The sequence below is a fragment of the Sinohyriopsis cumingii genome, chromosome 4, assembly GCF_028554795.1.
Source record: "Sinohyriopsis cumingii isolate HCF-2022 chromosome 4, ASM2855479v2, whole genome shotgun sequence".
In the NCBI taxonomy this organism is placed as follows: Eukaryota; Metazoa; Mollusca; class Bivalvia; order Unionida; family Unionidae; genus Sinohyriopsis; species Sinohyriopsis cumingii.
The window spans coordinates 68,611,060-68,627,203 of record NC_142964.1 but is presented as its reverse complement, the minus strand read 5'-3'; the positions used below and the strand labels follow the sequence as shown (position 1 = coordinate 68,627,203).

The following is a 16,144-nucleotide window of genomic DNA, read 5'->3' as shown; positions in this document are numbered from 1 at the left end:
TAAAGTTTAAAAAGTAATTTATTTCCCTAGAAAAGCAAGGTAAAAATGAGAAAGATAACATAACGGTTCGACAAATCAAATCCAAAAATAATCCAATAACAAAAATTTTAAGTCCTAGTAATAAAATGTTCTAATGAAATTGAGTTCGAATCCCGATGAAATCCCAAATTCAAAATGGAAGGCGATGACGTACGATGTGGTCTGCGTACTCCTGATGTGTCAACAGTTCCTTGTTGAACCACATAAAAAAATATTCCAGTTTTTGAATTCTGAGTAAAATTCTACAACTGTCCAAGAATGAATTTAGAGCACAAGTATTTCAAGGAAAAAAATAATCTCTTGGAATCCAAATAAATTGAAGAAAAATTAAAAATTCAACTCAAACTGGTAAAAACAAAAAGCACTTTGACGTTTCAAGTGTTAAAGCAAGAATGATAAATATTTCTCAATACATCAATATTAACTCTGGCTACTGCGCAAAATTGATGCCCGGATGCGGGGCAATCTTCCGAAAATATCAGAGTTTGAAACGATTGATACATGTTATTTTTGTCACGTACTCCAAGTATGGCCTCGATTTAACTTTATGAATCTGCTTTAAAAAAGACTAAGATTTTTGAATCAAGGTCAGGAACTAGGTCAGCATTAGATACAAAGTTCCCATTATTAGTGTTTAAGAAACACTGAACTGAATATCTGGAAAATGTCAAATCCAGTAAATAAAATTTCAATACAATAGCATGTAATGGAATAAATCAAACTAAAAACAAACATTTAAATTAAATCAAATATAAATTAAATCAAATATACATATAACTTCCCCATAAAGAATAAAAATGATTTAAATAATAAAGCTTTTTTTACCATATAATTATTATACATGAGGTTCAAAAAAAACAAGAATTTTTATGAATTATATAAAGTATACATAAAATAATACATTTCCATACACGGGAAAGTGCATCTGCTATTAAATTGTCTTTTCCCTTCATGTACCTGATGTCATGATTATATTTCTGTAACAACAAACTTCACCTTAGTAGTCTTTTATTTTTAATTTTAATCTTCCCGATGAAAGTAAGGAAGCTGTGATCACTAAACACAATAATCGAAGAAGGAGCTGAACTAATGTAAACTTCAAAATGTTGTAATGCCAGTATAAAAGCCAAACACTCCTTCTCGATTGTTGAATCATTTCTTTGGTGCTTTTCTAATTTCTTAGAAAACTAGCACACTGGAGGATCAACACTGTTTCGTTTTCTTGAATCAATGCTGCTCCATTCGCAACATCAATTACATCAATAGACAGTTTAAATGATTGACTGAAATTTAGAGATGTAAGAACTGACGCGCTTTTAACTATGGCTTTTAATTTATTAAAAGCATCCTGGCAATTTTCAGTCCAAGGAAAGTATATTAATTAAGGAAAAATTGAAACAACATTTCCGATAGAATCCAAACATACTTAACAAAATGCATCAGTTGATTTTTGCTAACATGCGCAGGGATTTCAGAGATAAGCCTGACCTTAGCATCTATAGGTTTAACTTTTCTATTTCGCACGATATGTTCTAAAAATGTTACACAAGCACGGCAGAACTCACGTTTGGATAAACTGATTGTCAGACTTGCATAAGTGAGGCTGCCAAAGAATTTCTGAATTGTTGCTAAATGTTCTTTCCACGTGTCGCTGGAGATGATGACATAATCGATGTAAGCATGACAAGTATCTAGACCAGAGGTGATCATATTCATTAGACGTTGAAAAGTACTTGTCGAACCCTTCATCCCAAACGGCATCACTTTATAGTGATAAAATCCATCTGGAGTCACGAATGCCGAAATTTCCTTTGTTCTTTCCGTCAGTGGAATTTGACAAATTCTTTCAGAATTTCAAATTTGATGACATATTTGGCATTTCTGATTTATCAATGCAGTCATTGATTCTTGGTTATGGAAATGAATCTGTTTTTGCCACTCTGTTCGCCTTCCTATAATCATTGCACATACGGAAAGTTTTATTGGTATAGGAACAAGTATACATAGTGAACCACAGACACTTTTACTGGGCTCTAAGAAATCATTCTCCAGCAAATACCGAGTTTCTTTTTTCGATTATTCCTGTTTGAGAGGGTTCATCCTGTATGGATGTTGTTTCACAGGTTTGGAATATACAATTTCAACGTCATGGAAAATTTTGTTTGTTCTTTTATAAACATCTGGAAATAAGTGTTCATATTCAAATATTAACTGTTTAAGTTCATACCTTTCTAGCTGTTGCAAATGTGAAAGTTTCTGGTCCTGATCATTCATAATTTCTCAATTCCGAAGATCTGTCCTTCCAAAATCAATAGAGTCTGATGGTATTCGTTTACTTAAAGCTTCACTAAGTGGGATAGGTACAATTAAATTAATTGCATGTTTAAAATGACTATCCCTATCAATATACTCCTTTAATATGTTTACGTGGCAACGTTGATTTTTCGCCTGTAAGGTTTATTTATGATATACTTTAAATCATTTACTTTCTTTTCAACTGTGTAGGGACTATAATACTAGTCATGAAGAGGATTTCATGGTATTGGCAAGACAGCCAAAACTCTTTCACCATGCTGAAAAACTCATTTCCTTTGCGTTTTTATCATATCTTAATTTAATTTTCGACTGAGTAGATTACAGAGTATCTCTTTCAACCTTGCAAGCCTCTGATAACTAGTACGTAAAATTGGAAACATAATCGAGAAGATTAATTTCAGTATCTTCATTAGAAAGAAGTTTCTCTTTCAACTACTTCAATGGTACACACACAGTGTGTCCAAAGACCAGTTCGAAGGGACCGAATCTTAAAGATTCTTGAATAGATTCCCTCATTGCAAACACCAGTAAATGAATGCTTTCATCCCAATATTTACCGGCATCCAAACAATATAATCGAATCATATTTTTCAAATCCTGATGCAATCTTTCTAATGCCCCTTGGCTTTCAGGGTGATATGAAGAAGACTTGAATTTTTGGATGCCTAATTCGTACATAACTTGTTGGAAATGCCTGACATAAACTTTGACCCTTGATCAAATTGGACAGATTTGGGAAAGCCAAATTGAGAAAACAACTTTATCATAGATTTTACTACTGTTTTCGATTTAATATTCCTCAAAGGAATTGCCTATGGGAACATTGTTGACGCACACATTATGGTCAACAAGTATAGGTTACCTGACTTGGTCTTAGGTAAGGGACCAACACAATCTACCATAATTCTGCTAAATGGTTCGTCAAATGCAGGGAAAGGTTGCACATAAGCCTTAGGTATCTTCTGATTGGGGTTTTCTACCATTTGACAAGTATGACACTATCTACAGTATTTACAAACATCACTTTTAGTTTTTTGGCTAATAGAAGTGACTCAAGATCTTAGTAATCCCTAAATGACCAGCCAAAGGCGTTTCATGGGCCAGACGATTTTGTAACTACAATCTGATAGTTCACTGATCAACAAATCAATAGCAGATACCTCGGGAGATCTCCATGTTCTCATAAGAATTATATTTTTAATGAAATATCTGACAGGTTCTTCTGTGGCTTAATTTTCACTAATGGCCCTTTGAAACAAACAGGAGATCGTAGGATTTCTTTCCTGTTCAACGACAAACGATAGTCTTTTGTCATCCTGATTAGAATATAGAGAATGATTAGTTAAAAGAGGATCACTGTAATCAATACCTTCTGACTGATGCAAAGAAGGAACTAAATTGACCTCATCAAAAGCTTGACCAGTATGTGTGTCAGCTAAAGGAATACTGTCCTGATCAACATGATTCTCAAGCGCTTTCTTTTCCATAGCTATAGTAAGTGCGTAAGCTTGGTATAAATCAAGGAATTCTTTTTCAATAGGATCGACTTTCTGATCCAAACAAGGATTGTCAGTTTCTAGTGGATTAACTAAAACCTTATATAAATTAAATCAAATATACATAACAATACAACATTGTAATAGGTGCATACAATAAGAACAGATTTAGATAATTATCGTCCGATGTATTAAGCATGCATTTACATGTTTCCATCAACATACATCATTGATCAAAATTCCGTCTGACGAACACATTAGAACTTTAACATAATTATGTTCAACAGTATACTTCTAAACAGCAGTCATTTAGGATTTTCTTATTAATTTTTAATTCATCTACCTCCAAGGCAGCAGAAACATCAGACAGATAAAATTAATAAGGATAAGATTATATACTAAATACATAAGCATCTTTTGGAGAGAATTTCCTTTTACAATAATAACTTCTTGAGCAGCATAAGTTATTACTACACGAACATGAAATACAGATATAAATATTTTTTACTGCAGTATAATTTATGTAACTTTGCAATTTTATATTTCTAAGTATAACACAAATCATTTTTGAAAAACTTATCACCTAAACTGAAATATATTTCTTTGCCAACTAATGCATGCTTGTCGGAGGTTAACAGGTGGTCATGTCACGTGTTTGGTAGGCGGAGCGATCTATCATCTCGCGTAAGGTCAATTGCCAATGGACATTCCACAATGTCAATCTTCTAAACCACCAGACAGATAAAATGAATTTAAACTTAAGAGTTTCAAAAATAGGGTCTAATGTATTGTATTTTAGGAGCAAGTTTAAGTGGAGAGAATTAAACAATTTCTATTAAAATTACCAAGAAAGCGTTGTTTGGTAAATCTGAGGATAAAACTGACAGAACACTTGTTGCATAAAGGTAGACGTATGAGAGAGCAGCAGAAGGTTTGACTGTGCCCAAATTAGTATTACACCAGTTATGAAGTGTTAGCGAGACAACTTGGGTAGAATGACGGAAATGTGTTTATATATATATATATATATATATATATATATATATATATATATATATATATATATATATATATATATATATATATATATATATATATATATATATATAATGTGTGTTTCAAGACTACGCATGTACCATATCTATCACAAACCATTCATATGTTTATGCAGATATGAATGCTTACACACATACGTGCATGTACACACACACACACATATACGCGCACACACACACACACATACATACATACATATATACATACTTTATTGTCAGCTAATTTCGTCATTTGTGCATTGTTATCATATTTATCTCTACAGCTTTCTTACGTTTTATGTCTAAGAAACTAGAGCAATGTTTCCCAAGATGACACCTGGATTTCTCATTTGTTTTCTGACCGGTGAGTATGTTTGCTCATGGCTTTTATTTTCTCCTTATTTTCCTCTCTTGTTTTATTTTGTATATATGTTCTATGTTGTTGCTTGTTTTTGGGCGGGGATTTTGCTCTATTGAAAATAAAGAATAGTAATTTACCATAATAAGTACGAAATTACATAAACCACTTTTCCAAGAACTACCTCAACTCATCGGTCTTCACAAAAATATGTACGGGTATTGCATTATACGTCCCATCTTGTCAATCCGAAAGTTGTGTCCTTTAAACATTGACCCATTGACCCATTAACTATTTATCTTACAATTTAACCCATGAACTTGTTTGCCGTTTTTATACAGTTTATTTATTTATTTATTTGTAAATAAACAACCAAAGAAACATAACAAGCAAAAAAAAAATATGAATAGATACTGTCTTATTTAATCCTATCATATTTGTAATAGAAGTACACATTTTCGTTTTGGGGAACAAGTAATGAAAGAAGGATATTAAGACGTATTTCGATTTCATTATGTTTATTTATTTATATTATTTATATTTATTTCAGGATCCCTCTTGAGTGATGTAAAAGGTGCTTTGGTTGATGTTGTGGTTGACAAGCCAGCCACTTTGTCATGCAAAGTAGAGAACGAAAGCTTCGATTCGGTAACGTTTCATTCCCTAACTTTTCTCCATTACTTTCTCTGTTTACAGGAGGCTTTCTAGACAATAAAATAATTTTAAAGAAATATAAGATGGCGATAGGAACGTCACGTCAATGCCGCCAGTTGATAAATATGGGTTTCTACATTTTGTTTGTTTTGTTGTTTTATTTTTTCTTCTTTCTTGTTGTTCTTGTTTTGCCTTCTTTTTTCTTAGAGGGGAGGGGCAATACTGCATGACGTTTGGACGTAGCTTGCGGGTAAAGCGATATCATATTTTCATATTTAAATGTGCTAACGTATTTATTATATACCCGTTTTTAATTATTTTCTTGGAGTGATTATAAAATGAAACCTTTTCGTCTCCCTATTATATGCAATGAGAAGGAGAGCTATTAATCTTTCAAAATAGAAGTCTTTGCCTACCTCAACTGTATTTTCGATGTGAATTCGCAGCGATCAGTATGGGAAAGAAACGGGAATTTCTGCAACAAACGAGTATGTTTTGATTTCGTCTCTTTCGAAAGAGTCGACAGTATGGAGATTATGACATATTAATGCTCGTAACGTCAAAAATACATTAATCTTGTTTGTATCTAACTAAATTTTATTTGACATACAAAATATAGTCTTTCAATTAATTATGCGAATTTGCAACAGTCGCAGCGCCGTCTTGCGCCTTACAGACTGGGTGGCCTCGTTTTCGTTTCACTTTTCAATTAATTATCCAAGTGAACTAGATTCATTTATTTAAATTTTGGAGGACTACACAACTTTATGCAAAAAAACCGCGAGCAATTCAAATCTGAGTGTTCACGTGCCCATAGTAGCATATTCTACACGTATATTGCAGTATCACGCAATGCAGTATGGTGAAATATTGTTCAGTTTCAATAATGCTGAACTAATCGAGAAACAAAATGAATATTTTATAACAATATTGCCTGTGTAGTATAACTTCGTTACGGCATAATTTGATGAGACACATAAGGCGAGGTGCTTGTCTTCCCCATTCGGTTGTTCTTCTTGCTAATTTCAATGAACACTGTTGTTTATTGATTAAAATACTGAGTATCATTCTGCAATCATTAGACTCATACACGGGTGCAAATTTGTAACGAGATATTTGAAATTCGGGAAACAAATCCGAATTTCACAAAAGATAGCAATTAATCAAATTGTTTCCTAAATTTCGCCTGAACTGAACATTGGGAATAACGTAAGATTTTCTGCATTGTTCGTTTTCTTTTGATAGGTGCAGTGGTTCAAAAACCCAAACAAGCTCTTAAGCATGTCCCTGAACGTTCTGGGTCCCTACGTGAAACGAATGGTCGTCAAAAATCCATACCAGGGAGAATGGAACTTGGTCATAGAGCGCGTACAGGTGACAGATGCTGGAGGTTACACATGTAAAGTTAATGGTAACGTAATGACGGAAATCGACCTTGTCGTACTAAGTAAGTATACATCTCCATGCTGACTGTTTGCTTGTGTGTGTGGGATGTGAATGGTTGGGCTAGCGGTGGAATGGATCAAATGGTCAAGCATTATTTAATTGTGAAACTTAATACTTGTCCCGTCTACACGCGCTCTCCTGTGTGTGTGTGTGTGTGTGTGTGTGTGTGTATGTGTGTGCGTGTATGTGTGTGTGCCGCGCGCGCGTCTACAAAATTATTTCTAAATGACATGCAAATTGAAATAAGAAACCACGGTGTACATACCAATACAACAAAACTGCAGTTTATTTCACTAACAGAGAGGCTAGGTAAAATCGTAAAACCATGCTCACCGGATATAAATATATGTATGTTTATTTTACCTCCAGCTCCACCCATGATACACCAGACACACGATATAACATTTGATGAGGGAGGTACAGGTAGTGTTTGGTGTAACGCCACTGGTTTCCCGACTCCGAATATTAGCTGGTACTCAAAGCCACCTCATCAAGTGGGCGGAATAGGGCAAGGTAAGTAACATTTTTTTTAAAAAATAGCACTGGATTTTTTAACTGATATGTGAATTCAAAATTTAGGATTGATGTACATTCTTAAATTTCCCCACCCCCTTGTGTTACTAATAGGATTTATAACAGATAAATCCTATCCACCTTTCTAAAATATAATTTACCTTTGTCCTAAAACGTTCATAAGAAGGGCAGCCTCATCATAATTTAAGTAGTGTGATAATAATGGGATTGAGGACCGGCTGGCCGATTCCAGTTCCAGGGTCCGAAATCCTTTTCTAGTTCCCCGTGATTTGTTCCATAGACGGATGCGGGAGGTCGTGGGTTCGATCCCCGGCCGAGTCATACCAAAGACTTACAAAAATGGTACTAACAGCTGCCTCGCTAGGCGCTCAGCATTAAGAGGTTAGTGTTAGGACTGGTCGGCCTGGTGTCAGGATAATGTGACTGGGTGTGACATCATGCTACATGTCTGCGGCATGATGCCCCAGTGCTAGCCATCACTATAAACTGCCACACTGCAGACATCGTAGCGATATGACTGAAAAATTGTTAAAGCTACGTTAAAAATCCAAAATCACATCACATCACATTTGTTCCATAGACGATTTTTGCACACGTGTGCATCTGTGATTGCAGACCACATGGAAACTTTGTTTATCATGGGTTGACAGCTGCTTTACCTTGAGCCCTCAGACATATAAATCTACGCTGACAACAAGTAATTGATTAATGCTTACAAATTTCAGTTTGCTATGATATAATTATATTAGAAGCCACACATAGTGAGTGCGTGTGTGTATATTATTTAGAATTGTAATGCAGCTTTAACAATTTACCAGTCATAATGCTACGATGTCAGCAGTGTGGCAGTTTATAGCAATGTTTATTACTGGGGTATCATGCCGCAGACGTGTAGCATCATGTCTCACCAAGCACATTACCCTGAAAGCAGGCCGACCATCCCTAACACTAACCCCTTAATGCTGAGCGCCAAACGAGGCAGCTGTTAGTACCATTTTTATAAGTCTTTGGTATGACCCGGCCGGCGTTCGAACCCGCGAATTGCCGCATCAGAGGCGGACGCTCTAACACCTAGGCCCGAGCTGTTTCCACACAGTTTGACACATCCAATACTGTGAACGAATTCACGTCTGCATCTAATGAGGAAATTAAATACTAGACGAAATGTGTGTCAGTAGTAAATGGGGGCACCCTAGCGACAATGGGAATTAACATTACAAGACCCCTTGGGCAACTCTAGCGACAATGGAAAATTAACATGGAGAAAAATCGTGGGTCAGATTAGCGTCAAGGGAAATTAACATGGAGAAAATTCGTGGGTCACTCTAGCGACAAGGGGAATTTAACAGGGAACTATAGTGTGGGTCTGTCTAGCGACAAGGGGAAATTAACATGGGAATAGAGTTTGGGTTTGTCTAGGGATAAGGGGAATTGAATATGGGATTTTTTTTTTAAATTTAAATTTAAATTTAAATTTAAATTTAAAAAAAGGGGTAGGCAATGGAAAGGCTATCTCTTTTCGAGAAATATGGCTGGCCCTGAAAAGGGCCTTTGGGTTTATGTTAATATTAATATTAACATAGATGGCATCTGTCACATCTTCTTCTTCTTCTTCTTAAACTCCTTCTAACTGCCGGTCCATACACAAGTACCCTCTTAAGACATCCTTGTCTTTCTATGTAAACTCTCCTCATCCATTGACTAGTATCTGTCCTATCAACAACAGTCCACTTGGACCTGACATACATGAGCATGTCCGTCCTAAACATCATGGAAGACACAAGGGTGGATGACTCAACTGTGGTCCACATCTTGAAGCGACGAGAATAGGTGAATCAATGCAGCGAACTGCGCTTATTTATAGGTACAGGAAGGATTGAAACGGATTGAATTCATTCACCAATCCGAACACGCGTTACAAAATTCAGTCAGCTCGCATCCAATCCGAAGAGAGCAGTCTGTGACGTCACGTGGTCTATATAGATTCGTTAGCGCTTGTGGCAGTCAATCTATGCGACAGTGATTCAACATGACGAAAACTCAGAAAACGATCCATTGGGGTGCACCAGCAGGGGAGACTGCCCAAGGGAACCCGGACTTACTTTCAGAAGAGGTACATTGGGATTTTGTGGATTTTCTTACCTCGCAAGAATTTGTTCCGGAACCTTCGTTACCTTCTTCATTACCGCAAGTGGAGAATTTTAGACAGAGACAGAAAGAAGAATTGGAGAAATTTATGCAACGACAAAAGGAAGCGGAACAAGCTTTTCTCCTACAGCAACAGCAACAGCAACAAGAAGAGGTAAGAAAAAAACAACAGCAACAACAGCAAGAAGAAGTAGCAGCAAAGAAACAAGAGGGTGAAAATCAAACAGCTACGGTACTGTTGGACATTTTAGCGGAGTTAAGAAGTCTGAAACAAATGTATCAGACTTCTTTATCACGACCGAAGAGAATACGACCTTCCCGAGCTAAACACGCCAACCCTGTGACTAAGCCTATCGTACCACCCTTAGTGATTTCAACCCAATCATCAGAAGTAGGCCTTGGCCGTGGCAAAGGCTTAAGGCAGTTAAAGTTGATTGGTTAAACTCACCACTACACCAAAAAGAAAGGCCCTTTTCAGGGCCACCCACATTTCTCGAAAAGAAATACAATTTCAATTTGCCAATAACTCAAAAATAAACCCCACCCATTTTACCCTTATAGTACGTGTCTGTGTATGAGTGCGTGAGTGTAGCTTCTTATTTTAAAATCAAAACTCAAAGACACTTACCTTATATCATTCATGTATTCTTTTATCCATTTTTTACAATCCAATTCACAGCACAACACTTTAATTAAAAGTTCATTGACTTCTTTCTCCTTGTTTAGTCTCTCTGTTTTTTGAATTTCTTCACCGTTTTTTCCTCATTTTCTTCCCTTCTTCTTTTCTTCTCCTGTTTCTTTGCTTCTTTTAAATAGAATTGTCTTCTTTCTTCCTCTGAAGAATCCCTCTCTTCTTTCGAAGAATCCCTCTCTTCTTCCGAAGAATCCCTCTCTTCTTCTGAAGAATCCTTCTTTTCTTCTGACTCCTCTTGTTTCTTTTTTGGGCAATCTGGAGACCAATGTCTTTTTTCTTTACAATAATAACAGGTATCTTGACTTTTGTCTTTTTTAGCCCCTGTTTTTTTTTTCTTTTTTGACGGTCTGGACACTCTGAAGACCAATGCCCTTTCTTCTGACAGATATAGCAAGTATCCTGACTCTTATCTCGAAAGGAAGGAGAGTAGTCTGTCGGCTGGTCTGAAGAGAATTTTCTAATGACCCCTCGCAAAGCTCTGACGAAACGTTCGATTTGGCTAGTCTCTTCCATCGTTCTCCTCGGTTTGAGAGTGAAATGAATAGTGAAAGGACAAGACACACCCTTTTTATATACGCTGGTTTGCCATGACTATAAATTAGTCTATGGTGTTTGAACTTGAGTCATTTGACGTTTTGCACTCAAGATGAAACGATCCTATTCATTCGAGAAGAAAGAAGAAGAAGAAAGTAAGAGGCAGAAACGTGATCTATCGCCTCGTACCAGGGCTGAAATCTTGGCACAAATTCATGCCAGTGATTTTGAAGAGGACATGAGTGAACCAGAATCCGAACCCTCTAAACCAAGTTCACCACCCTTAGTCAACCCTGAAAAGTACTATTCCATTCGAGAGACGGAAAAGCGCTCCTCTAGAAAATTTAGAACCACGGCTTACACCTACACGGTGAAGTTTAAAGATTTCAAGGCCGACGTACCCTTGGAGAAAGCAGAAGGGTTTATCACCGAGATGTGGGATTCTTTGCTCACCGCACTCAAGCGACAATGTCAACCCAAAGAAGACGATCGCTTGACACTATCCATAGATCACGACGGTTTGAAATCCCCTGTTTGGATCGAGTTTAGCAGACCCGCAGAACTAACCCCTTCCAAAATCATGGACAAGATTCAACACGTACAACAATCTAATGACCAGTTTGACATCACCGATGGTAAAGCCACACTGAAAATGGCCCACGTCTCTCTTCCTCAAGGGACAGGACGCAAAAAGATGTTATTGGTGGACAACCTTCGCAACACCAAAACAAGTCTCGTTCGAATTCACAACCCTCAAGACCAGATGTGTTTAGCCCGTGCCATCGTGATGGGACGAACCTATACCAACAAGAACGACACGGTAGAATGGAAAAGAACCTGGAAAACTATTCAACGATCCGATCGAGCCAAACAACGAAATGAAGCAGAACTCCTGTTACAACAAGCCGGACTGTCTAAAGACACACCCTGTGGCATTCCTGAGATGCAAAAATTGCAAGATGCCCTAGCTCCACGCTAAACCTTGAAAGTGCACCCTCAAGAAATGCGTGGAACTCTGTTGTTTCGAGGCCAAGATTTTAAGGACGGAAAATACATTCATGTCTATTATCACGATGAACATTTCGATACCATTACCAGTATCACTGGATTCCTGGGATACAGTTATTATTGTGAGAAATGTGATTATGGTTATAACAATCGAGAGCAACACAAGTCTTGTGGATGGAAATGCCCAGGATGTTTGGCCTCACAACCCTGTCTGAGCGAAGAACCAGTGCCTTGTTCAACTTGTCTGCGCACGTTTGTCAGCCCTACCTGTTACCAGCAACATTTGAAAACACAAGGTTCACAGAAGAAATGTGCTTGTCAACTCCTGAGATTGTGCCCTACGTGTGGACAAGGCATACGTACCAATAGTACCAAGGCACACGTATGTCGAGGAAAGAAAAAATGTCACATTTGTCACCACATCGTGGATTTGGAACACGAATGTTACGTGCAAAAATACCAACCCCCACCAGAGGAAGAAGAAAGGCAATTTCATCTTTTTCGATTTCGAATGCATGCAAGAGACCGGCATTCACATTCCTAATTTCTGCGTGGCTCATCGAGCGTGCGAGAAGTGCATTCAAGAACCTATCTTCAGTCATTGCCCTCACTGCAGCAAGATTCCTGGAGGACGTGAAAAAATCTTTCGAGGACCAAACACGTTAGCCGATTTTGCCCAATGGGTCTTAGACCCTATCGACAAGACATGGAGCAAAGAGGACATCGAACGTTACGGAGATTGTCATCGTCATGCCACGGTGATGGCTCACAATTTCTCCGGATACGATGGACAGTTTCTTCTCAGATACTATACGGATCAAGGCACCGAACGTCCTAAAGTCACTTTGAACGGAGCCAAAATCATTTTCATGCAAGTGGGACAAGTACAGTTTAAAGATTCGATGAGTTACTTGGCCATGCCTTTGAGTCGAATGCCTAAAACGTTTGGAATGACAGAAATGGCTAAAGGGTACTTTCCACACTTTTTCAATACGGAAGCCAATCAACATGCCGTTCTACCCCAATTACCTGAGGCTCACTATTACGAACCCGACAACATGCGTACCGAACAACGAGAAGCTTTCTACGCTTGGTACCAGGCTCATGCCTCTGACCCCTTCGACTTTCAGGAAGAAATGTTAAAGTATTGTCGTTCCGACGTGGACATTTTACGACGTTGCTGTGGAAAATTTCGAGAACTGTTCATGGAACACGGAGGGGTCGATCCTTTGAAAGAAGCTTGCACCATTGCCAAAGCGTGTTCCTTAGTGTACCGCCAACGATTCATGCCTAAAAACACCGTGGCTGTCATCAGTCCTCAAACGACCCACTATGTCAAGCGTCAATACTCGGTCAAATATCTACGTTGGTTACATTACTTGTGCGACAAGGAAGACAAATGGATTCAGCATGCCCGCAACGGAGGAGGCGAAAAGACCATCGGAACGTATTCGGTAGATGGCTGGGACTTAGAAAACCCCAAGATCGTGTACGAGTTTAACGGTTGCTTATTTCACGGATGTCCCATCTGTTACCCTGACCGTGACACTAAAAATCAGTTTTTGCAACGAACCATGGAAGACTTGTACCAGGACACTTGTCAGCGACGCCTAAAGTTAGAACAGCAAGGATACCAAGTGGTGGAAATGTGGGAACACGAGTACGATCACCGTTTGAAAACCGATCCCGAGTTTAAACGCCTCGTGGAAAGTTACCAGTTCATGGACCCGCTGAACCCGAGGGATAGTTTGTACGGAGGAAGGACCAATGCCACCTGTTTGCTGTACCAAGCCGACGAAGAGAAAGGAGAAGAAATCAAATACTTGGACGTGTGTTCGCTGTATCCCTACGTGTGCAAATATTGTCGCTTTCCTGTAGGGCGCCCGCAATTGTTCACGGAACACATCGACCTGAAAAACATTCGACAATACGAAGGCTTGATCAAGTGTAAAGTTTTGCCTCCCACGAACCTATACCATCCCGTCTTACCTCACCATTGTCAAGGCAAACTGATGTTTCCCTTGTGCCGTACTTGTGCCGAAACGTGCAACCAGGACCAACCTTGCCATCACAGCCAGGAAGAACGTGCCTTGACGGGAACCTGGGTCAGCGTGGAATTGTTCAAAGCTCTGGACATGGGATACCAACTGTTAGAAGTGTACGAAATTTGCCACTTTCCCAAGACACAACAGTACCACAAGGGTGACCCTACTCAGAAAGGCATTTTCGCCGACTACGTGGATGCCTTTTTGAAACTGAAACAAGAAGCCAGCGGCTATCCTTCCTGGTGTCACACTCCCGAAGACCAAATACAATTCAAAGAGAAATACTACGCACAAGAAGGCATCTCTTTAGACCACATCGAGAAAAACGAAGGCAGGCGATCGTTTGCCAAAGTGATGTTAAATTGCTTGTGGGGTAAAATGGCACAACGACCGTGTTTACCCAAGACGGAATATTTGACAGAACCTTCCCGCTACTTCCAGATGATTCACGACAAAACCAAATACATGAAACACGTGGACGTCGTTCGAGAGGATTTGATCTTGGTCAATTACGAAGAAGATCTGGACTTTGTACAAGACGACCCTTTTGGAAATGTCATCATTGCGGCTTACGTGACAGCTCATGCTCGCTTAAAATTGTACGAAGCTTTAGAACTGTTAGAAGAACGCGTCCTGTACTTTGACACGGACAGTTGCATTTACATCCATCACCCGATTCAACAGCACCCTGACATCGAAGGAGACCGTTTAGGAGCCTGGACAGACGAGCATCCCGACGACAAGATTCTAAGTTTCGTCAGTGGTGGTCCCAAAAATTACGGCTACGAATACCGGGACAAACAAGGAGAAGTGCACACGACGTGCAAAGTGAAAGGACTGACTCTGAATCATCGTACCAGTCGAGTGGTCAACTTTGGGGTATTGAAAGAAGCCTTGCAATCGGGAGAGGATGGAAACTTTAAAGTGACCACTTATCAACCGAACAAGATTGTACGTTTACCCACTCACCACATCGTCAGTCGGCCCCTGGAAAAAATCTATCAAATCGTGTACCAGAAGCGAGTGAGACTTCCCAATCACTTTACGTTGCCGTACGGTCACATCGATATTGGTCAGCATATAAAAAGGGACAACGTCCAAGACCAATAGTTCATTGTTCATTGAAGTAACTTACCATGTCGTTGACGAAGAAGAAACCAGATTGGTTAGGAGTCAAATGTTGGACATCACCGAGACCAGGCTTTTGAGGCTTGGACACAAGAGGTGGCCCAGTATGCACGAGAGTTATTCAAGGAAAAAAGTTACTTTTCAACCTGTGTTAGTGACGGTGCCAGAAGAACCCGTCACCCAGGACAGGACTGTCGTGGACAGGCCTGAAAGACCCTTTCGGGAGGACACTTGTGTGACCTTACCCCCTACTATAGAACTGGTTAGAACTTTACCCAAAACATGTGGTTGTTGTACAGACACTTGTTTTTTATTCCACGTTCATGTGCCTTTTATTCTTGTACTTAAGCCTTTGGCTTTTATGTATTTTTGTCTTTCGTATTCATGTTTGAAAAAAACATTCAATAAACGTGTTCTGAAAAAGTATATAAACTCTTGTCTTGTTTGTTTTTTCGTGTCACAAGTGACATTCCTCACACCATGGCTACCTCTACTGTCTCTGCTCCCTCTTCCTCTACTGTCAAAGTCATCGACGAACACTTAGGTCGTGCTAGTTGGGAGGCTTTGTATCTTCGCCATCCCTTTAACATGTTCATTGCTGGACCTAACGGTTCTGGCAAAACTGAATTCGTCAAACGTTTGATCGAACATAAACATCATTTGATCGATCGACCCCCTCAACGGATCGTGTGGTGTTACAAAGAGTGGCA

The 16,144-nt window shown here is 38.8% G+C and overlaps 1 protein-coding gene across 2 annotated transcripts in view; it reads left to right on the top strand.

The window, feature by feature from the left end:
* The window catches only part of LOC149801395 (neurotrimin-like), a 73,231-nt gene that overhangs the window by 21,583 nt on the left and 35,504 nt on the right, over window positions 1-16,144 (top strand). The window contains exons 3-6 of one of the 2 annotated variants that reach the window (XM_089955472.1): window positions 5,193-5,249; window positions 5,794-5,891; window positions 7,143-7,344; window positions 7,713-7,856. In XM_089955472.1, coding sequence (XP_089811598.1) covers window positions 5,193-5,249; window positions 5,794-5,891; window positions 7,143-7,344; window positions 7,713-7,856 — 501 coding nt within the window. Of the gene's footprint in view, window positions 1-5,169; window positions 5,250-5,793; window positions 5,892-7,142; window positions 7,345-7,712; window positions 7,857-16,144 lie in introns of both variants that reach the window. The other variant, XM_089955473.1, reaches the window with a different exon arrangement.